Raw genomic sequence first — 27,511 nt, 5'->3', positions numbered from 1 at the left:
TTTCCCCAGTAAAAAATGAAGACATCTGCTTCTGCCCGGGCACTTTTGGCACGCACGGGCCTCCTCATGAATCCCATTGTAAGATGTACAGACACATCACAACTCCAGGCTAAAGTTACATTTGAGCTAAGTTTGAGGGACGAGTATAAGACTGCCAGCTAGAGGAAAGAAAAACGTATTTGAGGCAGGAGCAGAATGAGCTGACAGATGCCCTCAGGAAGAGACGGGTACGATCGCTTTATTTACTACTATGACTCCGAGTGGTGTGGACGCCTAACTTAAGCGAGCAGTGACCGCATGAAAACCAGTTGGGAGGCTGCTGCGATCACTTGGAGGAGTCCCTGACGGCCGCTTAAGACAAGGTAGAGGCAGCTGAGGACGTCCCAGGCCTCTGGGCTGGGAAACTGGAAGGACCACATAATGGACGTGACCACGTGATGCAGAGCCCGGTATACACTCCATGTTCAATAGCTTTTCTTTTCTCTGACCAGACACATTTTGAGAGAAAGAGAGCTCACTTTGAGGCACACAAAATTCGAGGTGCAGGCAGGTGTCCACGGGGTACAGTCTAGTGCACTTAGTCCAGAACTGACAAAAGACAAAACAGACTTGGAAAGCACAGGAATCTAGAGCACAGAAGCCATGGGAATGGGAGAAAGTTCCTAGAAGGCTGTAGAAAAGAAAAGGAAACCACAGCCTGAAGGGCAGGACTATTAGTGGAAAAGGCAGGAGAAACAGCAGGAACCGAGGAGGAAAAGCATGGCAAAGGCCCAAATGCGGACCAAAAAATCTTATTTTTCTAAAAAAAGCCAGCAAGGTCAAGAGAAACGGCTGTGAAGAAGCTATTGGATTTGACCATAAATAGGCATTGGTAACCGTATTAACGTTTTAGCAGAGCAGTGGGGACAAAGGCCAGAAAAGATTCAAGATGAACAAAGTGTTTTAGCAGACTAGTGGGGATGAATGCCGGAACAGATTCAAGATGAACAAGAGGCTATCTTGAGAAGTACGACTTTGAGGACTGGATAGAAGGTAGCATTCAGGGCAGGAGAGCACAGCTAGGGTCAAGGGTAGGACATTGTTTTAAGAGATATAAGTATGTTTTGCAGCTGAGGTGACAGTGGATTTGGAAATATCAAAAAACCAATGCTGGTGCAATTCCAAGTCAGTGGGAGGAGGCAGTATTCAGTGAACAGATTAGCTGGTTTTCCTAACACTAACCCCAAAAAGGGGCCAGCGAGTGAAAAAACAGAAATGCAGACTGCTGTTAACTGAAGACCAATTTTCTCCAGCCTGAATTATAGCATTTCCCATAAAAGATGACACATAAAATATATAAGGTATGTTTAAAATGTTTCTTCTATTGCATACAGTTCCAGCAGGGCCAGATATAGAATAGAGTCTCAAAATGTCTGCTGAATAAATGCTGAGACAAGCAAACAAACGACTTTCCTTAGAAAAGCCAAATGGTCCAGGTTGACATTTAACAGCAGAAGCTGGCCCCAGGTCACACCATCTACTGGGCCCACTCACATGCTTACAAACCACCTGGCCCCTCCCTGCACCTCAGAGAGGTTGTGAGCGCAGGACAGCCAGCCTCCAGTCGTATCAGAGCTTTCTACATGTTTATAGGCAGATTTTGGAGGAATGCTTTTAAACCTGTAAATTCCCGAGATGCCAAACAAACCACTAATGATTCAAGTGAGCATTCAGAACCAGATCTTGCTCAAGTTCACAGGTTCACAACACACGCCAGCGACACTACAGCAGGACTGGCAAACTAGGAGACAGTACCTCAGTCGCTGATTTCCCAGAAATTCCAAAATTCAGACTTCCTTGCTAACATAGCAACTTGATAGGACCATGGTCCCACAGGATTAGTAGCAGACAGCCCAGGTGTGTAGCAGACCAGACCATCCAGGTTTGTCTAAGTACTCTGATGTTCACACGTTCAAAACTGCCTAATGACGCATTTCTCAGAACACTTCCCCCATAAGCAAGATACAATAAGCAAGATACAACCGTGTGAGAGTCTTAGGGACTCGAGTACACTGAATTGGAGCATTTCTTGCTGCTCTGCCTAACATGTAACTTATGAACTCAATGGACACCCCGACCTTTCCCAATGTCATGTCCACAAGCACTCCTGGACACGATGCGTTTCTAGTGCCCACAGCCTAAATCCAACCTTGCCCCACCTCTGTACTTTCCTATCGACTTGTCCAGCTAGAGGACTCCAACTCATTAACTCTCCCTTGACCAGCCTCAGCCCATTTCTCCAGGTTCTAGGCTAGCCTAGCCATAGTTCTGATATATGCTCACAACCACAAAACCCTGGGCTGTCACCAATACACTATCCTAAGCCTATCTTTGCTTAGGCCACTGTTTTAATTTTCCACTCTGAAGTTACTTACTGGTTGGGACCAGAAGGGGACAGACAGCATGCTTCCAGTTATTCTGCAATGATTATCTTTTGTCCCTCACCTTATCTTACTGCGTAAATAAAAAATCAGAGATGAGCAAAAGTCAAGTTTTTTATTTGTTCATTTCTTGCATTTAAAGTACTCCTCGATGACATCCTTGGCCTGAGACTCTTTGCCGTAGTCCTAAAAAAAAAAAAAAGTGACTTTTTACTAATATTTAGAAATTCCACTAAGTTCTTAGCACTAATTATAAAGAGCTTTAAAAAAATTGGCTCATGTCTTATGAGAATGCCTCCCGTCATTACAACTTCTTGTGGCCACTTTCAGGGACCTTAACGACTTCAACGTCGTTAAGGCTCGTAACATGGCTTTACTATTGCCAGCTTGCTCTAAATTTCTGCCAAAACACATTCAGGTAAGCAGATTCATTGGCTGGCTTAACTATGGCTTATTTTCCCTTTCTCACAGGAAGAACAGTTTTAAGTCTGTTGAGAATCACTCATTCTCCCCTTTAAGAGGTTCTCATTAACAACTTGGGTTCAGCAGGAGGTTCCGCATGCTTCCCCAGCACACCCTGCATCCCGGAGCCAAGCTCCCTCATCTGACTCACCTTCACCACCACACAACTGCAGCCAACCACCTTGCGGGGCTTTCCCTCCCTGTCGATTTTACACAGGCCTACCCATTCCCCCAGCTTCTTGTTGTCGTCAACCTATTGGGGAATAACAATACAAAAAATTCACCATATTAGCACACATTAATGCTACTGACAATAAATTAAACCCAAAAGGTAGCTGTAGTCAGATAGGGTGACATGGCAGTTTCCTCAAGGCAATTCAGTAGAGGGAGCCAGTTGTCATCATGCACAGCACCAAGACGACCTACACACACTCTAACTTGATTTACCCCATACCAACACCAAAACTAGCACTAAATTCTGCAGGAATAAAATGCTTCTGTAACTAGCTTTAGCACACCCAACAACTTCAAGCTTATGTGATGTTTCACACCCGAAGAGTGGTGAGCTCAACACTTTCCAGAATTTGCTCTGGTATGACATCACCATGGATGTGTTAATCCTGACTTTCGATCCTAAGTGGCCCAACTAGCATTAAGCTAATGCGTCCATTAACAGTTCAGATACATCAGATCGGGCAGTAACTTACCTTAATCAGGTTGATCTGGTGCTCGGCACAGAGGGCCTCCACCAACTTCACGTACATAGGCTCATCGCAATTGGATGCGAGCACACAAAGATGGGCTTGGCGCCTGAAACGCAAAATCCAACAGCAGGAGCTGAGACTCGAGTCTACAGCCACTATTCCTGCACCTTACAGGGCAGTTACCCTCGCCTGGGCTACTCTGACCAAACAGCATGAGCACACCCACTGGAAGAGAACACTGCTTCAGCCTGACGAGGCTGTTACAGAGCATGCGTTCACTTAACTCTCCTACAGAAACGCTCTGTCTTCTACAACCCCTAAAAATACCAAATTGATAAGGGGGAACTAGTTTAGCAATTTTTGGCCTAAACAAAAACATGCTTTCTTGCAAGCCAGTCTTACACATCCAAGGACTGCTGTTAACGTGAAGCACGAGCTACTCGATTAGTTACCTGCCACAGGCCCAGACACTGTACCTACATCGTGCAGCACTGCTCAGGCACCGACGGTGAAGCACTTCCAGCCAGGGGTGCTGTTTCCACTGGATGCAACTGGCCAGTCCACACCCCAGTGAATTTAACTGACTTAAATTTATCTGGCTCATTAGTCCTTAAAGTACATTTAAATTCAGCTCACATAGTTAAAGCATGCAGTTTTGCCAACGTCACCAGTCAGAAACTCAACCAAACATATTCACAAATGTTCCATTTACGTTCGTTTCTACAGCTACTATACTTACTAAACCATATGAAATTACAGATACTTGTGCAACAAACGTTAACTTGAAATCCCATTAACTTAACGGTTCAGGTTTGCAAACTACTAACGAGGGTCCCCATCTGTTTTCCAGATACCATGAAATGAGCCCCAGAACCTACAGGTTTGTCAGACTATTAAGTTTCACTCATAAAGGGAGTGAAGGGGTATCCGACAATTTAAGTCATCATCCAAACACTGTAGTTTTACTTGGTTGAGAATCAAGTGCTCATCCCACTCCAAACAGAAACCCACCAACTCTAAGCGGGCTACACAGATCTGAGTCCTGATACCTTTTCCTAGGTTTCCTGTAGAACCGATGCCATTCAGAACTCGTGTCCTAACACCATGAACGTCACGCTTTCTTCCCTCGGCTGCAGTTTTGTTCCGGTTCCAACAACCCACAGTATTGAGACCGAGACACGTACTTGTCTAGGGCCTTGGCAGCTTCGCGGATCCCACGTGCCAAGCCATCGTGGATGAGGGCGGTCTTCAGCACCTCTTGTAAGGCGGTATTAACGTCCATTACACCTCCAGCAGCGATGCTGTAACCAACAAGGCAGAGCTTCCGTGAGCTCCCGCACCCCACCTGCCGCCCGGAACTCGGCAACCACCGGGGACCCCATCAGGGGCGCGTAGGGCGCCAAGCAGCCTCAGAGCCCGCGCCTCACCCGCACCACGACCCCGGCCCCAGGCTCACCCTTCCTCGGCCATGGCGGTGGGTTACGGGTGGACCCGAATCTTGAATGCACTGAAACGCAAAAAAGCAAGGCAAAAACACTCCGTTTAGGCCCAGACACTCATGGCCAGCCACAGCCAAAGGCGCCGAGCCACGCACCAGAACCACCCGCTCGCCCGGCTCAACTCACCGCGTGCGCCCGCCTCCGCGCGACTCGGCGGTGGCAGGAAAAGAGGCCGGATGCGCCAGCAGAACCGTATTTAAGGGCGTCCCAGGACCCCTAGGCGCATGTGCACTCCCGGCCATGAAAGAGGTGTCTCTGGCGGTGCCGGGCCCCGAACACGTCTGTTTCCGGATGGAGGCGGTCCTGAGACGAGGGTCCTGCGAGTCTTCGGACGCCGCTCCCGCCCGTCTTTGGCACTCGCAACAGGCACCGACACGGGCAGCCTCGCATCGGAGCTCCCCGCCGGGGACGGGGCCTGCGTAGGCCCCGAGTGCTCCTTCTACGGAGCGCAAGAAGGGCCAAACGCCTCATCCGCGTGGTCCTGCCGGCTCCCTGGAACCCTGGCTTTCTCAGAACCCGGGTTTTAACCCTTTCCGCGCCGTATTGTAATTCTTGCCGACACCTCTAGCTGGGCCCTACTCGCTGCACGCTGTCTCGCTTCTCAGTCACTCCCTGTGGCCGTGAATGTGCCATTCTGTGGGTGATCCTCATCTGTGTGTGTGTGTGTGTGTATGAAACGGAAGCCAACACGTGGTCATGACTTGTAAGCGCATCGCAAACTCCGCTTTCCTGCGTAGTGTTAGTAAAGTGGAACCTCAGCCACGTGGCTGGTTCTAAATGAAGGGTTTTGTTTTTTCTTTTTTCACGCTGGGCTGTCCCCTGGGTTCGCAATCCCGCTCTCCTCGGGATTGACAGGTGCATTTAACACACCTGCAGTGTACCGGCCCCAGGGATGGGCTCTGGGAACAGGAGATGAAAAGGCAGTTTCGAGGAATGCGGCATTATTCCGCCCTCCAGCACTCGTGGAGTCGGGAGTGCAATCCGAAAACCCTAAAACTGATTTTCCCAGGAATCAACGTTTTGAATTCTGCAGATTGGCCATTCCCCAGCCCCATTTCCAAAGCAAATGCATGAAACACAGCCGAGTATGATCAGTACGTAGTCTTTTTCCTTCCGTTGTAACTTCCTCTCCTGACAAGTCGCCGAGCCAGTGAGCAAGTATTAATGAAACGTTTGATAGGGGGCAGCAAGCAGTGTGCATCCAGGGAACAGAGATGTTGCCAGATGCTTTGAAGGAAACAGAAATGGGTAACCTGATAAAGAGTGTGAGGGAGAGTTAACCAGAATGGAGATGGACTGGAATGTTAAACTGATAGAGTTCATTTTTAGCTTTTCAAATGCTTCCAAATTTTCATTTTAATAGTTTTGAACCTGCTTCTTTCCATCCAGATCTCATCCTAAAAAGTTGTTCACTTAATTAGTTGTTCATTTAATCAACTTTTTTTTTAAGCCAAAGAGTTTATAAAAAGATTTATTCTAGCCACTCGTGTGCTAGTGGTGGGATTAGGATTTGAGGCAAAGATCAGAATACCTAAAGGCTACAGGGGAGGGACAGTGGCTGGGGGTTCATGAGTGGGGATGGTCAGGAAAGGTGAGAGAAGGACTTTAGGCCGGTGGCAGCATTTGAAACCAGCTCAAAAAACCAGAAAGGATTCCAAACGGAGGATGGGAGGAGAGGAGAGGCTATTGGAAGTGGAGGGAAGAAGGAGGAGGCAAAAAATGCCTCCTTGTCTCTTTTGGAAGTTACCTTAACACATTGGGATTTTTGAAAGAAAATGTGGCAAATAGTGTTTCAGCCAATTTCTTACCTAAAGTTAATAAAATGAATGCGCTAACCATATTAGATTTCTAACACCTGCTCTCCGAAAGTCTTAGGGAGGAGACAGGGAATTTGGCATTTGGTAAAGACTTGGGAAACATAAATGGGGAACATAATCATTGCCAAACAGCATATTTGTATAGAGGAAAATGACTACGTACATTATAGCTTGTGCTGTTGTCCCCAGTGTACTACCAACCCACTCTGACTCGGTTTCTGTCTTCTAAGCATCTTGTAATCTAGTCTGTAGACTCAAGTATCATGGGCCTATGCCTTAATATTTCATCTTAATAAATGCCTGTTCTGTCAGTGGCAAACCTCCCTTCTTAGAACTGGAGCTACATTTTTTTAAAGTCTTAGTTATATAACTGGTTCTAATCCCAGGAACGAAGTTAAAGGGCCCGCTGGTGATTCAAGGATTCTTTAATATAGATTCTCCTAGTTGTCTTGTTTGAGGTTACCTCCTCTCAATGTTAGATATCGCGAAAGGTGGAAGACAATATTAAATAGAGGCTAATGGCTACAGTCACTCTTATACCAAAAGATTACAACACATAAGGTACACAAATGTGCATCTGAAACACATGAAAAATGAAGAAATTCTAAAGTTCGTTTTAGAAACAATAATGATAGTAATAGGTAATTTTGTTTAACACTTTCTATATGCCAGTTAATGTGGTAAATTATTCTCATATATCTTCTCCCTTGATTGTCTTTGCGACCCTATGTAGTGGTGATGGTATTAGCCCCTTTTAACAGGTAGGGAAACCAAAGCTTAGGGAGTTGCCCAAGATCACACAGATAGTAAATGTGGAAGCTGGTATTTGAGCCCAGTGGACTTCAAAGCTCATGCTTCTAACCCTTCAGCCATTCAGATGATTGCCCGGATGTGGGAGGAGAGCACTGAGAATTCAAGGATAACTCTTTACCTCTCACGTGTGGCAAGAATATGACTAGTTCTACTTCATTGTGCTAAAAAGTTACATACATAGAGAAAGGGAATATTGCAGTGTTGGGCAGAAAAAGAGAGAGCAGTAGAAATTTGGGTTTCCGAATCATCTAATAATAGATGTTGTGTTAGTTTCCTGGGGCTGCTGTAACAAAGTATCTGTCACGCACTGTGTGGCTTAAATGACAGAAAGCTGTGGTCTCACAGTTCTGAAGCAGGAAGTCTGAAATCAAGGCCACTGCAGGGTTGGTTCCTCCCAAGGCTGTGGGGGAGAATCTGTCCCATGCCTGGCTTCTGGAGGTTCACCAGCAATCTTGGTGTTCCTTGGCTTGTGGTAGCAGAACTCCAATCCTCACATGACTTGCTCCCTATGTGCCTGTCTGTCTCTGTGTGCAAATTTTTCCAATTTTATAACGATACCAGTGATATTGGGTTAGGGGCCACCCTACTCCAGCATGACCTCATCTTAACTAATTACATCTAGAACAACTCTATTTCCAAATAAGGTCTCATTATGAGGTGCTGGGGGGGTAGGACTTCAACATATGTATTTTGGGGGAACACAATTCAACCCATTACAGATGTCAGAGAAGGAGGAGGAGATGCAGGTAAGAGATTAAATGATAGAAAGATCATTGAATTGAACTGCAAAAAAACTTACTTGGAAGACTAGAGCTGGGAAGAGAAGCTGGGCCAGGGCGCATTAAAGATTTTATACCCTGGAGTATAAAATCTGGGGGTGCCCAGCTGAGCTGAGTTCAAATTCCAACTCACTTTGTGGCCTTTGGCAAATTAGTTACTTTTATGAGACAGTAAAATGGTGATAATACTGTAATATTTTTGTGAGGATTAATGAGATTTAATCCTCATTTAAACTGTTTACTACTGAGCCTGTAAAGTCGTTATTTACCTTAGAAAGAACTTCACATGAAAATATATGGAAAGGGTGTTAAATAATGCCCTTCTCCTGTCCTACACCACCCAGCGCTTAGTGCAGTGATGTGCAGACTGGAGCCACTACACTAATGTGTACTGAGTGAATTCATCAGATAAAACAAGATTAAAGAAGCATTTGGGGAGATGGCATACTTACAGGAAAGCCGTGTTGAGAAGTACTATCATAAACGTCCCAGAAATCCATTTTTAATTTGAAAACTTTAAAAAATGTCCCTGCTTTAAACCATCATGCTGTCTGTCTTAAAGTTATACAGTGATGTATGTCAATTATTTCTCAATAAAACTGGGGAAAAAAATGTCCCTACCTTTGGGGGTAACCAATTAATACAATGGATGGAAGTGGGAGCTAAGAAATAGGAGAAAACTAAAAAATATGATCATGCTGCAGCTCAGGAACATAATAGGTCTGGGCTTGGTTTACGTAGCATGTAGTTTGAAACATACTGAGGAAAAATAGTGGTAGCTGAAGAAGGGTTTGGGCCAAAGAAGATAGAATCCTACTATATAAAGGGAAGGCTCAAAGGAGAAAGAGAACTTGGTAAGAGGGAAGAGAATGAAAAAAAAGTAAGCAAGTAGATAGAGGGCCAGCCCAGTGGCGTAGCGGTTAAGTTCTCACACTCCACTTCTGTGGCCCAGGGTTCAGCGGTTCAGATCCCGGGTATGGACCTATGCACCACTTGGCAAACCATGCTGGGGCAGGCGTCCCACATATAAAGTAGAGGAAGATGGGCATGGATGTTAGGTCAGGGACAATCTTCCTCAGAAAAAAGAGGATTGGCAGCAGATGTTAGCTCAGGGCTAATCTTCCTCAGAAAAAGAAAGAAAGTAAGTAAGTAAATGGATAAGAGTGGAATAGATTCATAAAGCCTGTCAGTAGCAGCTTGTAAAGTTAATATGTAAGATCTTTAATTGGAAAACCCAGTTTATTAAGGAGGAAAAAAGGGTTGTGTGGGAGAATGAGGCTAGATTATTGCATAGCCAAGTAGGAAGCCCATGTCAATTGCTTACACATTTTGAGGGTTTAGTGTAATTCTCATCTAAGTTTCCATAAGTCTTACTAAGAATGTTTCCTTGGCCCTTGTCTTTATTGCTACCAGATCCTACTCAGAGCCGTCTGGGCGCTGTCTGGGGGCTGTAGCTGCTTGCTACAGGACTGATTCAGAATTCGTGGGAACTAAACACACTGAGGAAGATAGTTAGAGAAAGTACTTAAAGTTTATGAATAAACTAATTATTGATCAGCCACACAGGCAATTTAGAAATGAAATAAAGAGTAGTGGCCAATAGAGAAAACCTTAAATTAACACTAAACTTATTCACTGGGTACAAGGAGGACCTGCATGGGTAGGACTCCAGACCCCAATGCTGGAGACCAGCCCTGCTGTTTCCTGTGTAACGTTTCTTTGAAAAATGGGTCCTGATGCTGTAACATGTATTTGATAACTGCAGTTCTTATTAGAGACTCATTGGAATGAAGCCAGGACCACTACATTAAAGAAAAAAAGTCCGTCATCTAACTGGTTCTAAGCCCAACAGTGAAGGTAAAGGGCAGACTGGTGATTCAAGGATTCTTTGTACAGATTCTCCTCTACCATCTTCTGACTCTGTGGCCTTGGTCAGAGCACACCTAATCTTTGGGCCTCAAGTACCTCATCTGCAAAATGAAGTAGGAGTTGAATGAGATGCTCTTAAACACTCTTTCAGTTTGAACATTCTATGTCATCATTTTAAAACAATAATTTTAACTTTTAGTAAATGTTGAACATCTATGAGGTCTTCCATATTCGTTTTCTGATATCACATAACTTTAGCCACGTGGTGCTGAGCCGTAGCTGATGCCAGCTTCCCTCCTGTGTCTGCAGGTTATAGATGTATATAACATCTATGTAAAATATAAGTCTAAACATTTTTAAAATTACTATCTGAAGACACTGGAGGATCTCCATTCTCACCACTTTTGTTCAATGGTTTACTGCAATAAAGTGCAATAAAGAGAAAAATAAAAGCATGCATTTCAGAAAGGAAGAAGTAAAACTCATTCATAGGTGACATGATTGTTTATGTAGAAAATCTAAAAGAATCTATAAAACCACTATTAGAGCTAATGAGGGAATTTAGGAAGGTTGCAGGATATATGATCAATATAAAAATTAATTTACTTTTATATATAATCAGCAAATGGTTGGAAATTTAAATGTAAAACATTCCACTTCAATAACTTCTAAAACTAAGATACTTTGGAATAAATTTGTCAGCAGGCATGTAATACCTCTACAATGAAAACTGCAAAACATTTCTGAAGGAAATTGAAGAAGATCTGCATAAATGGAGAGACATACCATGTTCATGGATTAAAAGACTCAAGGTTGATGGGCTGTCAGTTTTCCCTAAATTGATCTATACAGTCACAAAATCCCAATAGGAATCCTGCTGGGTTTTTTGGAGACAATGAGAGCTGATTCTAACATTTCTATGGAAATTCAAAGGACCCAGAATATTCAGACTGCTCTTGAAAAAGAAGAACAAACGTGGAGAATTTTCACTACCTGACTTCAAACACACCAGCTCTTGACGTGTGATGGAAACAAGTGAAGGGAAGAAGCTGGCACCACCTACAATCCCTCTGGTGAGGGTGGCAGCATTCTAGGGGAGCAGGGATGGAGCTGTCACTGCGATGTCTTGTTCCTGCCTCCAGTGGGGTTGGCAGCACGTGATGCAGATGCAGAATGTGTGCACTGGCCCACTTCTGTGCTGTGGCTGACTTTAAGCAAGTAGCCTCTAAGTGGTGTGTATAGTCCTGATGATTCTGTGTGCTTCCTAAGAATCTATGATAAATTCATCTTCTGCTTACATTCGCAAAAGTTGTTTCCTTTAATAGCAACAGGGAACCCTGATTGATACAAATGCTAGGAAGGAAAATAAAGAGGGACGAAGGGACAAAGGATTATGGGATGAGAGTGAACTTCTCTGAGGAGGTGGCATTTGAACAGTGACCATATTATTCCCCTCAAGTTTGTAAAGAAAAATTGATCCATTTGTCTATAAATGTATACATGAGCATATAGAAATATGCATAGATAATTGTGGTAGGCGGATAATGGCTCCCAAAGATATGTCCACATCCTAATGCCTAGAACCTTTAAATGTTACCTTATTGGAAAAAAGCCTCTGTGTAGATGTGATCAAGATCTGGAGATGAGGAGACCATTTTGGATGTTGGCTCAGGGAAACTGATGTTGAACTTCTGGCCTGCAGGCGTGTGTTGTTTTAAAGTACCAAGCTTGTGGTAATTTGCTGCAGCAGCCACAGAAAACTAATACCATAATATATTCAGCTGTAACACTGATGATCTGGAGGGAGTGTGGGAGGTAGAGGTTAGAAATGGAGAGGAAGCTAGGACTATGAACATATATATCACAATGCCCTTAGTGTAAATTGAAATAGATGGAGCAAAAGGAGAAAGAGATGAAAAGTAGAAGAGAAAAAGAGAATAACTAAGAGGACCAGTCTAGGTAACACAATATCTGCATAAAGAGCAGTCCAGAACCAGAGAACAAAGAAAGGGAATGAACCATCAAAGAAATAATTTGAGAAAATTCTCCTCTACAGTTGATATTAGATCCGACAGAGAATGTAGAGTAAAATGAGACTGGAGAGGGTGGCAGGGGTTCGTTTAAAGGTTCTGGAAGCTCACTTAAAGGAACCTTTGCTGGAACTAATCCTTCGGTTTAGAATGGCTTTAAGGGCTCACCTTACCCACCTGCCCACCAGGAATTTTCACATAACCTTCAAGACCCAAGGTGACATCACTTCCTCAAGAAGCCATCCTGGACGCATTTAGCCAAAGTTTTTCCGATGTGTTTCTATCAGAGAACTCATCGCATTATAATAAATTATTAATCAGTGTCTCTTTTATCTGCTAGAGGGAGGTATGCTATTTGAGAGCAGAGGCTGGATGGACCTCATTCACCTTTAAATTCAGGATGCCTGATACAAAGTGGTAACTCAATAGTCTTTTTGTTTTACCTTGGCCCCACATCACGAAATTCCCAGTCCTCAAACTGTAACCCATCCCAAACTGTAAATAAGGTGAAGATAAGTGAAGCCTGTATTTTTTTGCGCCGGAAAATTGTGAGGGTGAGAATAAGGTAGCAGCCATCATGTTCGCGTGCCCAGCACTTCACACACCTTCTCACCAGGGCTCAGAGCCCCCCTACAACATAGGCATTACAATCCCACCTGTACAGATGGACGGGATACTGACCTTATCGCCCAAAGTCACAGCTAGTAAGTGCCCCGGATTGAAACTCAAGCATCTGCCTCCAGAGGTCGCACTCCCAGCCGCTCCGCCAGGCTTCCTCAACATGCGTTATAATTCTTGCAAATAGTTTCTACTCCAGGGGCTTCACGTCAGTTCATTCATTCCCACTTTATTGATGTCTGGCTTCAGCGATTACAAAGACTGCATCATGTACCCGCTGTGAAAAATAACTCACTCTAAAAATAGAGTCGGTACGAACCTGCTTGTCTAATTCAGAAGCGTGTCTTTCTGCTCAGGTGCGCCCTCTCTTTTCTGTGTCGACAGAAGCCTCCTTTCTTCCTTTTAGTGGGAATACATTGTACTCATTTTCAGGTAGGGAGTTCAACTATATGGAACATAGACTTGGGGTTTTTTTCTCATACAGAATGGAAAAGGTGGTGGATTATGATGACAGCCTGTGTCTTTTTAAAAAAGCCCCGCCCCCTCGTCCCGCCCCCCTCGTCCCGCCCCCTCCCCGCCGGCCTCCGGGGGCGCGTCGCTGTCGCCCGAGGTTGCCCGCGGGGACAGGACGGGGATGCCAGGGCCCCGCTGACCGCCGCCGCCGGCTCGTCCACTCGTCCGAGGTCGCGTCCGAGCCCGCGGGCCTGGAGCCGGAGCGGCGGCGCCGGAGTCGCGCCCGCGCATGGACGCGCCGGGGGACCCCGAGGGCCCGCGCCCCCCGGGAGGTGACCGAGAGCTCGCGGACGCGCCGGGGGCCTGGGCTTGGCTGTGGTTTGGTTTGTTTCCAGAGGCCGGGCGGTGGGGTCCGGGTCAGCGCTTCTCTTCCCTCTGCGGGTTAAAGTGCGGGGCCGGTACCGGGCGGTCCTAAAGGCCTTTCCTGTCCGAGCCGTGCGTCTCAGGACTGCGCGAGGAAGCGTGCCTGCAGACGGGCAAGCCCTTGCACAGATGAGGAAGAGGACCCTTCCAGCCCCTGCTGTGCGCTGGCAACCCCCCTTTTAGCTTTCTCTCAGTTCCCTTCTTCATCTATCCAAAGTTCTCCGAGATTCTAGACTTCCTCGTGTTGCACAGATTGTTTTTTATGGCAACCTCTGAGAAATAGAGCAAATCAAATATATTTTTCTGACTTAAATTTCTTTTTTCTCAAAACTACTTACCTTAAAAACGGCTCATGGATTTTCCGGATGTTTGAAACTGAGTAATTGACCTGGTATCTTTAAGCTACTGGAAGATTTAGTCCTGGGAAAAAGTGTTAAATTAATTGGCGCGGAAGATCAGTAATCAGTGTAAAAAATGTGTTGATTTACGGGTTTGAAGGGACTCGTCTTTCCAGGAGCATGCTATTGTATTAATTCCCCAACTGAATGTTTTTAGCTTATTTTCTCTGCTTACACTTCCCTTAACTTCAGTATTGCTCCAGAATGCTGACTAAACAGCTAAGATGATGTGCTTAAAATGTTGTTGGGTGCACGTAGCATATGGAACTAGTAACTTGAGAAATTACGTTATACTTTAGAGAGCTGTACCCTTGGGAGAGTTAGTGAACCAGGTTTGTTTTTGCCGGTGGCTGGGAAAGCCAAACACCGAGGTGATGAGATTGCAGCAGAGAGAAAGGGTTTAATCACAAGGCCAACATGTAAGGAAGAGAGAGCAGGAGTCTCAAATCCACTTCCCCGAAAATAAGGACTCAGGGATATTTATTGGATGGGGGCAAGATGGTCTGAAATGTGGAGATAGATGATTGGAGGTGAGTAGAGGTGAGGTAATTGATGATTTGCACAAACATAGACTTCATGGCTCATCATGGGACCCATGCTCACAAAATGGCAGCATGGGCATGATCTGAGGGTGGAGTTTTTAGCCTCTTGACAGCAAAAGGTCACTTATCAGATAGCTGCACAGGCCTAGTTGATGGGTTGGTGGTCTCAACTGGCCTGAAGTGGACAAGGGGTTCTAATTCTTGAAAAACAGCTCAAACACCCATTACCATGGTAACCTGGGCTCCAGGGAGATGTTGTCTGTGGGCACTTAGTGGGAATCAGATAGCATATTCCCTAAATGGCACAGTTAACAATGGGTGGATGAACAGCTAAAGCTGTAATCAGTAATTGCAAAAAAGGAAAGAAAACTTTAGTTCCTAGCTACTTAATCATCAATGGCTAACTGTTTGCCAGTTTCAATGCCCCCTATTCTTTGGTCATTCCTCATTCTTGAGGAATTTGGGACAATGACTGATCTAGCTAATTCCTGCTGAATTGGGGTGTTGATCCGGGTTAGAGGAATGAAACTGTTTAGCGCTCATCTGGAAATATTCTCTTGTTCCTGGCTTTTCAGGTTGACATTTTGCATTATTAGAATTTTGGTACCTTGTTCAGCAGCTTTGAAACAACATCTAAAGGCACAGTTTATAATCAAGTATCAGACCAGAAGGCTAAGAAGTATAGACAACCTAAATTTTAACAGTCCCTGAAGAATAGACCTAATCCCTTGGGGAATCCAAGAAAACAGTCCTGAAAACCAGTCTGGACCTGGTACCTCTGGGGATATCTGCTGATGAGGGATGTAGGTCATTCCATCTCATTGAACCAGTTTCTTAGTAAGACAGTGATGTATGTGGGTTCCCAAGGTTAGGCCTTTACTGTGTAAACAAGTAACCAGGTACTTATCAAGAAGCATTTCTAGAGAAACAAAAAGGAAAACAAGGTTAATGATTGAAGCAAATTATAAACCAGTTCTTCAGCCCAGGGGGCAGCCAGTCAAGAAGATTTCTAGATGGCAGGGTCAAAGTATCTTTTGCAGTTTGAAATGTCTCCGATGATGTCGTTGAGTGTTCAGGTATATTTCTGAGTGGCTTTACACAGCAACAGACGTGAACCTCTCAAGTTCATATCAAGTCCTCCAGCTTCAGTTTGCAAGCCTTCGGAAACAAAGGGCAGATTCAGTTCTCAATGATTCTGAGTGAAAATGATGGAAAAATTGAAAACATTAATTTGGAGGTTTGTAGCCAGGTATTTCAGGAGACGAACAATTCAAGATCCAGTCCAGTTAACAGATATAAAACAAAAACTTCAAAGATAATTATCAGAACTAGAACCTAATATCTGTGAATGTGTATTGTAGTTTCTATTGAAATGTAATTTTTCTCTCTAAAATCACCCTCATATTCTATAAAAGATAGCCAAATTAAGACTAACTGGTTTGCAAAATAAGTTTAGTTTCTATAAACTTGTCCAATTATTCATGTAAGTACAGCAAGAATAGCCATTGATCATATAGAGTCTTTTAAATCTGCTTTGCTGGAACTTTTTATAAGGAATCTCAGATTGAACTTTAAAGGTCTCTTGAGGCTGGGAAAGCCAAGTCAAGAATTTGTCATCAGGCTTTGCATGCAATACCTTAGATTTGAGTGAATTCCTCTTTTCTCTTGAGGTTCCCCAAATTGAGGTGCCTTGCATCTGCTAGCTAAATGATCTTCTTTCTTATCTATTATGGTTGCTGAGAACCCTGTAAGTGAGGTACCAGGCCAATATGTCCAAGTGCTTTATTCCAGAAAGTCAGCCTTTATTCCTCAAAAGATGTCTTGTCATATCTGAGTCTGTATGTTTCTCTCAAATATGACATTCCAGTCAAAGCCTTGGTATTATAACCAGTGTTTCCAATTGTGTCCTGTTATAAGCAGAACAGATTCTTATTGAACTTATGCAAATAACTATATTGCTATGAGAACAATACTCTCTAAGAGTTTCCAAGTTCTGGAGGGATCAAGTAGGGAGAAAAAGATAAATGTTTCAATTCTGTTCACAAAGGTATAATTTTGCCAAATTACTGTCAGTCATAGTTAGCATGAGAGAAAAAAGAAAAATATTTCCTTAAATCTGGGAAACAAAACAAAACAAAACATCAGCAATATCTCAAACAAAAAAGTCATATAAATTATAATCATCCTTGTCAGTTCATTTGGTCCTGTGTAATTGGTTCTTGATCTTAATCTTCTGTTAGCACTTTCGAGAAGTCATCACTTTCTCCCTTAGAGTTCTGTAATCTCTTACCCAGTTCATTTTTATAATCTGAAAGTTTATCAGAAACCTGTATTCTAGAGTAAGTGCCAGAGTCATTTCCTTGAATTTCTCTGAAGGTGAAACGTGTTTTGCAAAAGCATCAGAGTAAAACAGTAGCTGTCTGTAAATGACAAAAGACTTCAAAATGGTACTTGACAAAGAAATTTGGTTACCTTTATGACAGATGACACTTTAAAACAATAACCAGAATTATGACTGATAAACAGTACAGATCAGAATATTAGCAATGTTATACATTTTCAAAACACCTATATCAATAACATTCACCAACACAATATTGTAGGTCCCTGTGAAACGATGCTTAGCTATCCACTTGCCCATGGTGACCACCAGGGATCTTGAAGGCAAATGTAGAGAGATAAATAGTTTTAAAAACTTAATAGAGAGACCTTAGTCTTGAACATAGAAAATTATTTTAACAAAACATTGTTTTTCTGTATTTTAGGTAGACTTACTCAAAAATAAAGACACCTTTTATAACTCTTTATCAAGAGCAGACCAAAAGTTCAAGAAAATTATCCTGTTAAGAGAAAGAAGACCAAATTCTAATTTTGTATCAGCTTACTTTTAACATTAAAACTCATTTACTTAATTGAACTTACTTTAATCTTAGCCCACTTGACCATACATAAAACTCCTTAGGGTTTGACTTTCACAAAATTTCTGTCATTTACTTTTTGCATTCAGAATTTGTCCCAAGTTTTGTTTTTTTTTTTTCCTTTTTTCTTTCCTATACTTGAGAACAAATTTATCTTTTTTAAAATGACAAACTAAAATCTCCATTCATTATACCTTCTTTACTGAAAACGTTTTACTTTTCCTGTATACAGACTTTCTAGAAATATATGCTTTCTCATAGAAAATTTCTCAGAAGGTACAAAACATGTCTATCAACAAACCTAAGCATTTTTTTTAGTTTCTCTGATATAAGAAACCAAAGGCAGACAAATCTATGCCTAATAATCAATTTCTAATATTTTATCTTATGTGGAAATAACCTAGATACTCAACAAATTTTTATCATTTAATTTAATTTATCAAAACTCTAAAGTTTTAAGTTACCAAAAGAATTTTGAAGCTGTTTTTTCAAGTATACAGACCATAAAACATAATTATTGTACCCTAAGACTCTTACCCATTTTCATCTATCTAAATCATTTGTGGGTAAATCAGATTACCCAAAAAAGCTTCATGAGACATTAGACAAAATTAGTTATTATTTAAAGCTATTATTTTCCTGATGAATTTATAACAGGGATAACATGAGCTTATTTGACTAGTAAACCCAGGCTGCATGTCTCATCATATCCAAAAACTGACAACTTTGAGGACATGCCTATTTCAATCAAACCAACAAACTTAAGCTTTCATTTACCAAAGATTAATTTATCATGTTAAGTTGAAAGACATTTGGGTTAGTTTCTATTGCATTTAGAATTTATGTAAGTGCTTACTTTTAGCCAATTGAATAGAGCTCTTTAGAAATTATACTATCTGGAGGTAAAATATCACACATAAATGACATACATATGTTCACATATACACAGAGTGTCCACACCTATTGTTTTAAAAGTACTGTCATGAATCAGGTACAATAATGCACTAGTAATGAATCCAAATTTTGTTTTAAGCCTTTTTACTAATATTTGTGGAGAAGACACTCAAGATGCTAGATTTATGGTGAGAACACTCTTGTGGCCATTTTTCTTTCCTTTCCCTCTTTTTTTGTTTTCAATCCTAGGACTTAATGATGGGCTAGATATTCCCTGGAGGGTTGACAAACTCTTTGAGTTAAAGGAAGTGAGTGGAACCTGAGGTGCCTCTAAAGCTGTATTTCCAGTCTTGCAAGGACTTTTAAAGGACAGTTACTCTTGATTTCTCCAAAATTGGGTTCTAATTTAAATGACATTATAGGTTGATCTGCTTGTCCAACTACATCACAAAGGCACAGAGAAACCACTCAAGTTTTCTCCAAGATGGAGTTTCTGGGGCACAGCCCATCCAATTGAAAGTGTGTCTAATTAGTTAAAATGCACCCAAGGAGTGAGTCTCCAGGGATGCTTGGGGTGTTCCCCATTGTGGTAAAGCTGGGGTCCAACTATCATTGGGCTGGAGAAAGGGTACAGAGCCTGACTGCAGACTTCGATATAGTTATAAGATTTAGTCAAGTCCCATTCAGCCTGGGCACCTAGTCCCTGAGCCAGCACAAGGTGAGGCAAGCGGCAAAGGCCTGGAGTGGGCTGGGGGCTGGGGCTCCAAAAGCTGAGGTTGAGAGTTAAATCCCTGGCAGAAAGTTTTTCAGGTTTTTGATTTTACAGAAGGTCCAGGGTCTGCTCAGGTCCAGCCTGAACTTAACCTCAAGTTGGTGACAACAGAGGAGGTGATGGACAAGACGGACAAAGAAGGGAAAGAGGTGACCAGGCCTTGCCCTCATGGCCTCTTCCCTAGTCTTATCAGGATAAGGGTCACACAAATAACAGTTCCTGTACTGGGGCACACAACCCTGGTGGGATCGTTTACAGAATAAATTACAGCTCTCCTGTCCCCATAACTGACTCAGAATTTAGACATGGCCAGTCAAAAGCATATTTATCCTGCATCTAGAACCAGACCTCAAGAATGTTGAGCATCCCCAAAATCAAGACCCTCTCAGGGAAGGCCAAACCAAGGCTCCCTTTTTGGATGTCACAGAGGATGTTCCCTGTGAAGCCAAGCCAAGAGCACTCCTGTGAGCAGATCCCCTAATTTTTCTTAATATCAAGCATCCCCAAAACCAAGACCCTCACATGAAGACCAGATCAAGGCTTCCTTTTTTGGAAGTTGTGGAGGGAGTTCCCCTGCCAAACCAAGGCTTCCTTTTCAGAAGTCAGACCAAAAGGAAGAAGGCGTAAGAATCTGGTCACTTTTACCAAAGTTTACTCACCATAAAAGATGTCTTCCAAACCCCGAAACCGTCTCTCTACTGTAAAGTGAAAATGTGCGGCAAGGAGTTGGCAGTGCCAAGCCAGGAAAAATCCCCGAAAAGTCCCAGGAGAAATGTTCCTGGCAGCTGCTGGACTCATCCACAGGTTCTCCACACTGGCTAGGGGCTGATGAATCTAGGGCAAAAAGGACTGTCTGGACTTACTCGTGGCTCGCTTGACAAATTGTTATGGAACCGGGTCCATTTTTGCCTGTTGCCTGGAAAGCCAAACACCAAGATGATGAGATTGCAGCAGAGAGAGGCTCTAATCACAAGGCAGCCAAGTGAGGAAGCAGGAGAATGAGTCTCAAATCCGCTTCCCTGAAAATAGGGACTCAGGAATATTTATGGGGTCCAGGGCAAGGGGGTCTGAAATGTGGAGAGAGGTGATTGGAGGTGAGGAGAGGTGAGGTAATTGGTGATCTGCACAAACGTAGTCAGACTCCATGCCTCTTCGTAGAATGCATGCTCACAAAATGGTGGTGTTAGCATGATCTGAGGGTGGAGTTTTTGGCTTCTTGACATCAAAAGGTTGCCTATTGGACATCTGCACAGGCCCCATTGATGAGTTGGTGGTCTCAACCAGCCTGAAGTGGACAAGGAGTTCTAATTCCTGAAAAACAGCTCAAACAGCTATTACCATGGTGACCCAGGCTCCAGGGAGATGTTACCTATAGGAACCTAGAGGGAGTCAGAGAGCATAGTGCCTAAACAGTACAGTCAACAATAGGTGGGTCAAAGAGCTAAAAGCAGTAATCAATAATTGCAAAAAGGAAAAAAAACTTTAGTTCCTAACTACTTAATCATCAGTGGTAACTGTCGGTTTCAGGAGATCACCCGGTTCCTTCATCCTTCTTGAAGGAGTTTATTAAAAGTGAAAGCAGAGCCTGGCCCAGTGGTGCAGTGGTTAAATTTGCACGTTTTGCTTCAGCGGCCCACGGTTCACTGGTTTGGATCCTGGGTGCAGACCTATGCACTGCTTGTCAAGCCATGCTGTGGCAGGTGTCCCACATATAAAGTAGAGGAAATGGGCACAGATGTTAGCTCAGGGCCAGTCTTCCTCAGAAAAAAAAAATGAGGATTAGCAGTGGATGTTAGCTCAGGGCTAGTCTTCCGCAAAAAAAAAAAAAAAAAATAAGTGAAAGAAATAGGTCTTATGGCGAAGGCAAACAGATCAGATGCTTTACTAAATTCTGCACTGAAATTCTAATAAAGAATGGTATATAAATGAAAACACTGTGTCTTCAAAATTGCGGTGACATGCAAGGATTGTGTTACATTTGATCAAATGTGCTGTATTCAAAATAGCCTTCAGCTCAGCAAATGTTACCTTCAGAGTGCATCGTCTGTGCACAGAAGTGACATTTGTGTACTTCCATCAGTAGTGCCAATTACACGTGTGTATTTGCGTGTGTTTGCCTTCAAGGTGACGGCCGTCTGGCAGGTGTGAGAGAGACAGCCCGGCGGCTTTCAAGAGACCAGCTGTTTGTGCTGATATCCACGGCGTCCCTGAACTTGGGTTCCATGATGTGCTATTCTATCCTTGGACCCTTTTTCCCTCAGGAGGTGAGACATTTTTGTATCCTTCTGAACTCTTAACTTTTAACAAAGCCTTTTGAATTGTTTCATTTTACACTATGTAAAATGCAAAAAACTGTATATAGTAAAGATGCTATTTCGAACTTCAACAAACAGAAGACTTTTAACAGAATATTTGATACTAGGAAAAAAAATCATCAGAAAGAATATCATCTTGGGAGGTAATTCACTTAAATATAATTGACCTTCTGAGGATTACTTTGCTTACCATGCAGTTTGATTAATCTTTATTTGGTTTCTGCAGCTGAAAAAAAAGGGGTGCTCTGACTAACAGATTTTAGTGTTACTGCAAAAAGTTTATGTTAAGACAGTAACTCTATTTCCTGGATTTTTTTGCTTATTAACATTTTGGAATTAGGGAGACATGGCCCACTAAATTCCCTTTTCTGACTTGAATTTCTTTATGGAATTGAGCGGCAATGTTTGTATCAAGGAGGAATTCTGGTTAATATTGGCAAGTTTCTTTGAATCATAACCTTATTTTAATTATTTTTTTAACATTCTCATACAATTTATTTTATTTTATATTTTTATTGAGGTAACATTGGTTTATAACATTATATAAATTTCAGGTGTATATCATTATATTTCAATTTCTGCGACTACATCATGTTCACCACCCAAGACTAATTACAATCCATCACCACACACGCCCATGTGCCCAGTCACCCCTTTTGCCCTCCTCCCTCCCCACTTCCTCTCTGGTAACCACCAATCCAATCTCTGTCTCTCTGTTATTGTTTGTTGTTTTTTTATCTTCTACTTATGAGTGAGATCACACAGTATTTGGCTTTCTCCCTTTGACTTATTTTGCTTAGCATAATACCCTCAAGGTCCATCTATGTTGTCACAAATGGCCGCATTTCATCCATTTTTATGGAGTAGTCCATTGTGTATATATATCTTCTTTATCCATTCATCCCTTGATGGGCACTTAGGTTACCTCCAAGTCTTGTCTATTGTGAATAATGCTGCAATGGACATAGGGGTGCATGTAACTTTATGCATTCACGTTTTCATATTCTTTGGATAAATACTGCACTGTAGTAGGATAGCTGGATTGTATGGTAGACCTATTCTTGATTTTTTGAGGAATCTCCATGCTGTTTTCCATAGTGGCTGCAGCAGTTTGCACTCCCACCCACAGTGTTTGAGAATTCCGTCTCTCTACATCCTCTTCAACACTTGCTGTTTCCTGTCTTATTAATTATAGCCATTTTGACAGGAGTGAGGTGATATCTCATTGTAGTCTTGATTTGCATTTCCCTGATAGTTAATGATCTTGAACATCTTTTCTGTGCCCACTGGCCATCTGTATATCTTCTTTGGAGAAATGTCTGTTCAGATCTTTTGTCAGTTTTTCACCTGGGTTGTTAGCTTTTTTGTTGTTGAGATGTATGAATTCTTTGTGTATTTTGGATATTAACCCCTTATCAGATATATGGTTTGCAAATATATTCTCCCAATTGTTAGGTTGTCCTTTCATTTTGTTGATGGTTTCCTTTGCTGTATAGAAGATTTTAATTTGATATGGTCCCATTTGTTTATTTTTCCTATTGTTTCCCTTGCCCAGTCAGACATGGTACTTGAAAATATGCTGCTACAACTGATGTTGAAGAGTGTACTGCGTATGTTTTCTTCTAGAAGTTTAATGGTTCCAGGTCTTACATTCAAGTCTGTAATCCAATTTGAGTTATTCTTTGTGTATGGTGTAAGATAATGGTCTACTTTCCTTCCTTTGCATGTGGCTGTCCAGTTATCCCAACACCGTTTATTGAACAGACTCTCCTTTCTCGATTGTATGCTCTTGGCTCCTTTGTCGAAAATTAGCTGTCCATAGATATGTGGGTTTATTTCTGGGCTCTCGATTCTGTTCCCTTGATCTGTGTGTCTGTTTTTGTGCCAGTACCATGCTGTTTTGGTTACTATAGCTTTGTAGTATATTTTGAAATCAAGGAGTGTGATACCTCCAGCTTTGTTCTTTTTTCTCAGGATTCCTTTGGCTATTTGGGGTCTTTTGTTGTTCCATATAAATTTTAGGATTCTTTGTTCTATTTCTGTGAAAAATGTTGCTGGAACTTTAATAGGGATTGCATTGAATCTGTAGATTGCTTTAGGAAGTATGGACATTTTAACTATGTTAATTCTTCCAATCCAAGAGCACGGAATATCTTTCCATTTCTTTGAGTCTTCAATTTCTTTCAACAATGTTTCCTAGTTTTCAGTGTACAGATATTTCACCTCTTTGGTTAAGTTTCTTCCTAGATATTTTATTCTTTTTGTTGCATTTGAAAATGGGGTTGTATTCTTAATTTCTCCTTCTGCTTAAAGTGTAAGTTTCCTTTGTTGTTAGTGTATAGAAATGTGACTGATTTTTATATGTTGATTTTGTATCCTGCAACTTAACTGTATTCATTTATTACTTCTAAAAGTTTGTTACTCATTTCTTTAGGGTTTTCTCTGTATAGAATCATGTCATCTGCAAATAGTGACAGTTTCACTTCTTGCTTTGCAATTTGGATCCCTTTTATTTCTTTTCTTGCCTGATTGCTCTGGCTAGGACTTCCAATACTGTGTTAAATAAGAGTGGTGAAAATGGGCATCCTCATCTAGTTCCTGTCCTTAGAGAGATAGCTTTCAGTTTCTATCCATTGAATATGCTATTAGCTGTGGGTTTTTCATATATGGCCTTTATTTTGTTGAGGTGCTTTCCTTCTATACCCGTTTTATTCAGAGTTATTCTCATAAATGGATGCTGTATCTTGTCAAATTCTTTCTCTGCATCTATTGAGATGATCATGTGATCTTTATTCTTCATTTTGTTAATGTGGTGTATCATGTTGATTGATTTGTGGATGTTGAACCATCTGTGCATCCCTGGAATATGTCCCAGTTGATGATGGTGTATGACCTTTTGAATGGATTGTTGTATTCAACTTGCTATTATTTTGTTGAGGACTTTTGCATTGACGTTCATCAGTGATAGTGGCCTATAATTTCCTTTTTTTGTGTTGTGCTTGTCTGGTTTTGGTATCAGGTAATGTTGGCTTCATGGAATGAGTTAGGAAGCTCCCCTTCCTCTTCAACTTTCTGGAATGGTTTGAGAAGGATAGGCATTAAGTCTTCTTTTAAAATTTGGTAGAATTAACCAGGGAAGCCATCTGGTCCTGGACTTTTATTTTTTGGGAAGTTTTTCATTATTGTTTCAATCTCCTTACTGGTGATTTGTCTACTCAAATGGTCTATTTCATCTTGATTCAGTTTTGGAAGGTTATATGATTCTAAGAATTTATCCATTTCTTCTAGATTATTCAATTTGTTGGCTTATAGCTTTTTGTAGTATTCTCTTACAATGTTTTGTATTTCTGAGGTGTCCGTTGTCATTTCTCCTCTTTCATTTCTGATTTTACTTATTTGAACCTTCTCTCTTTTTTCTTGGTAAGTCTCGCTAAAGGTTTGTCAATTTTGTTCCTCTTAAAAGAAACAGCTGTTCACTTCATTGATTTTTCTATTGTTTTTATAGTCTCTATTTTATTTATTTCTGCTCTGATTTTTACTTTTTCCTTCCTTCCACTGATTTTGGGCTTTGTTTGTTCTTCATTTTCCAGTTCCTTTAGGTGCAGTTTTATATTGTTTATTTGAGATTTTTCTTGTTTGTTGACGTAGGCCTTTATTGCTATAAATTTCCCTCTTCAAACCACTTTTGCTATATCTCATAAATAATGACATGTCATATTTTCATTTTCCTTTGTCTCCAGGCATTTTTTGATTTCCTCTTTGCTTTATTCATTGACCCAGTTGTTCAGTAGCATTTTGTTTAATCTCCACATATTGTGTCTTTTCCAATTTTCTTGCTGTCATTGATTTCTAGTTTCATACCAATGTGTTCAAAAAAGATGGTTGATATTATTTCAATCTTCTTAAAATTATTGAGACTTGTTTTGTGGCCCAATATCTGATGTATCCCAGAGAATGTTCCATGTGCATTTGAAAAGATTATGAATTCTGTGTTTTTTGGATGGAATGTTCTATATGTATAGCTGCTAAGTCCAACTGATCTAATGTGTCATTTAAGGCCAATGTTTCCTTATTGATCTTCTGTTTGGATGATCTAGCCATTGGTGTAAGTGGAGTGTTAACGTCCCCCACTATTATTGTGTTACAGTCTATTTCTCCTTTTATGTCTGTTAATAATTACTTTATACATTTTGGTGCTCCTATGTTGGGTGCGTAGATATTTACAAGTGTTATATCCTCTTGTTGGATTCTTCCCTTTATCATCATGTAGTGCCCTTCTTTGTCTCTTGTTACAGTTTTTGTTGTAAAGTCTATTTTGTCTGATATAAGTATTACTACCCCAACTTTCTTTTCATTGCCATTTGCGTGGAGTAACTTTTTCCATCCCTTCACTTTCAGTTTGCGAGTGTATTTAGGTCTGAAGTGTGTCTCTTGTATGCAGCATATAGATGAGTCTTATTTCTTTATCCAATTAGGCATCCTATGCCTTTTTATTAGAGCACTTAGTCCCTTGACATTTAAAGTAGCTATTGATAAGAATGTACTTATTGCCATTTTGTTACATTTTTTTCTGGGTGTCTTAGTAGTTCTTCTCTGTTCCTTTCTTCTTCTCTTGCTCTCTTCCCTTGTAATTTGATGGCTTTCTTTAATATTATGTTTGGGTTTCTTTCTCTTAATTTTTTGTGTATTTATTATAGGTTTCTGGTTTGTGATTACCATGAGGTTCATATATAATAACCTACATACACAGCAATCTACATTAAGTTGATGGTCTCTTTAGTTTGACCTCTTGGTAAAAGCTCTACTCTTTTACTCCCACCTCCCATATATTATGTTTTTGACATCATATTTAACCTCTTTTTCTGTGTGTGTGTATCCGTTATGCTCTTATCATGGAAATAGGTTATTTTAGTACTTTTGTTTTTTGACCTTCATATTAGCTTCATAGGTGGTTGATCTGCTACCTTTACTGTATTTTTGCCTTTAGCAGTGATTTTATTGCTTTATTTTTTGGATAACTTTCCTGTTCCTATTTGTGGTCTTCTCCTTCCCACTTAAATAAGTCCCTTCAGCATTTCTTGTAAGGCTGGGTTCTTGGTGGTAAACTCCTTTAATATTTGCTTGTCTCGGAAACTCTTTATCTCTCCTCCAATTCTGAATGATAAACTTGCCAAGTAGAGTATTCTTGGCTGTGGGTTTTTTCCTGTCAGGACTTAAAATATATCATGCTACTCCCTTTTAGCCTGTAAGATTTCTGCTGAGAAGTCAGCTGACAGCCTTATGGGGTTTCCTTTGTATGTAACTTGTTCCCCTTCTCTTGTGGCTTTTAGGATTCTCTCTTTATCTTTAATTCTTGACATTTTAATTATAATGTGACTTGGCTTGGCCTCTTTGAGTTTATCTAGTTTGGTGCTCTCTTTGCTTCCTGTACCTAGATGTCTGTTTCCTTCCTTAGGTTAGGAAAGTTTTCAACTATTATTTCTTCAAATAGATTCTCTGCCCCTTTGTCCCTCTCTTCTCTTTCTGGCACACCTATAATACAGATGTTAGTGTGCTTGATGTTGTCCCAGAGGTCCCTTAGACTGTCCTTGTTCTTTTAAATTCTTTTTTCTTTTATCTGTTCAGCTTGGGTGATTTCTTCTAGTCTTTTATCCGGCTCACCAATCTCTTCTTCTGTATCATTTACTCTGCTGTTGAGTTCCTCTAGTGAATTTTTCATTTCCAGTATTGTACTCTTCATTTCTGATTGGTTCTTTTTTATATTTTCCAATTCTTTGTTGAAGTT

The 27,511-nt window shown here is 41.4% G+C and overlaps 2 protein-coding genes and 3 non-coding genes across 9 annotated transcripts in view; 1 reads left to right on the top strand and 4 right to left on the bottom strand.

Annotated features, from left to right (window-relative positions):
- Nucleotides 1-2,516: 2,516 nt before the first annotated feature.
- Nucleotides 2,517-5,256, bottom strand: RPS12 (ribosomal protein S12). The gene is made up of 6 exons (NM_001309481.1): nt 5,212-5,256; nt 5,043-5,093; nt 4,771-4,887; nt 3,590-3,692; nt 3,034-3,135; nt 2,517-2,606 (listed from the first exon to the last, which is right to left on the bottom strand). Exons 2-6 carry the CDS (start codon nt 5,054-5,056, stop codon nt 2,544-2,546), a joined length of 399 nt encoding a protein of 132 aa, NP_001296410.1. The 5' UTR covers nt 5,057-5,093; nt 5,212-5,256; the 3' UTR covers nt 2,517-2,543.
- LOC111775530 (small nucleolar RNA SNORA33) lies at nt 2,733-2,862 on the bottom strand. The gene has a single exon (XR_002811237.1). It is a non-coding gene; the product is annotated as a small nucleolar RNA SNORA33 (small nucleolar RNA).
- On the bottom strand, nt 3,217-3,293 carry LOC111775536 (small nucleolar RNA SNORD100). The gene has a single exon (XR_002811243.1). It is a non-coding gene; the product is annotated as a small nucleolar RNA SNORD100 (small nucleolar RNA).
- On the bottom strand, nt 4,467-4,539 carry LOC111775525 (small nucleolar RNA SNORD101). Its single transcript, XR_002811232.1, has one exon. It is a non-coding gene; the product is annotated as a small nucleolar RNA SNORD101 (small nucleolar RNA).
- Nucleotides 5,257-13,571: 8,315 nt separating the features above from the next.
- SLC18B1 (solute carrier family 18 member B1) overlaps nt 13,572-27,511 on the top strand; it is a 38,092-nt gene continuing 24,152 nt past the window's right edge. For 2 of the 5 annotated variants that reach the window (XM_023651115.2, XM_023651114.2), the window contains exons 1-2: nt 13,572-13,796; nt 21,536-21,675. In XM_023651115.2, coding sequence (XP_023506883.1) covers nt 13,754-13,796; nt 21,536-21,675 — 183 coding nt within the window. In that variant the 5' untranslated portion in view covers nt 13,572-13,753. Of the gene's footprint in view, nt 13,848-21,535; nt 21,676-27,511 lie in introns of all 5 variants that reach the window. The other 3 variants (XM_070223893.1, XM_070223892.1, XM_070223894.1) reach the window with 2 other exon arrangements.

This window comes from Equus caballus, chromosome 10, assembly GCF_041296265.1.
Source record: "Equus caballus isolate H_3958 breed thoroughbred chromosome 10, TB-T2T, whole genome shotgun sequence".
Lineage (NCBI taxonomy): Eukaryota > Metazoa > Chordata > Mammalia > Perissodactyla > Equidae > Equus > Equus caballus.
Note: the sequence above shows the minus strand (reverse complement) of the source record. Positions and strands in the feature narration are given on the sequence as shown.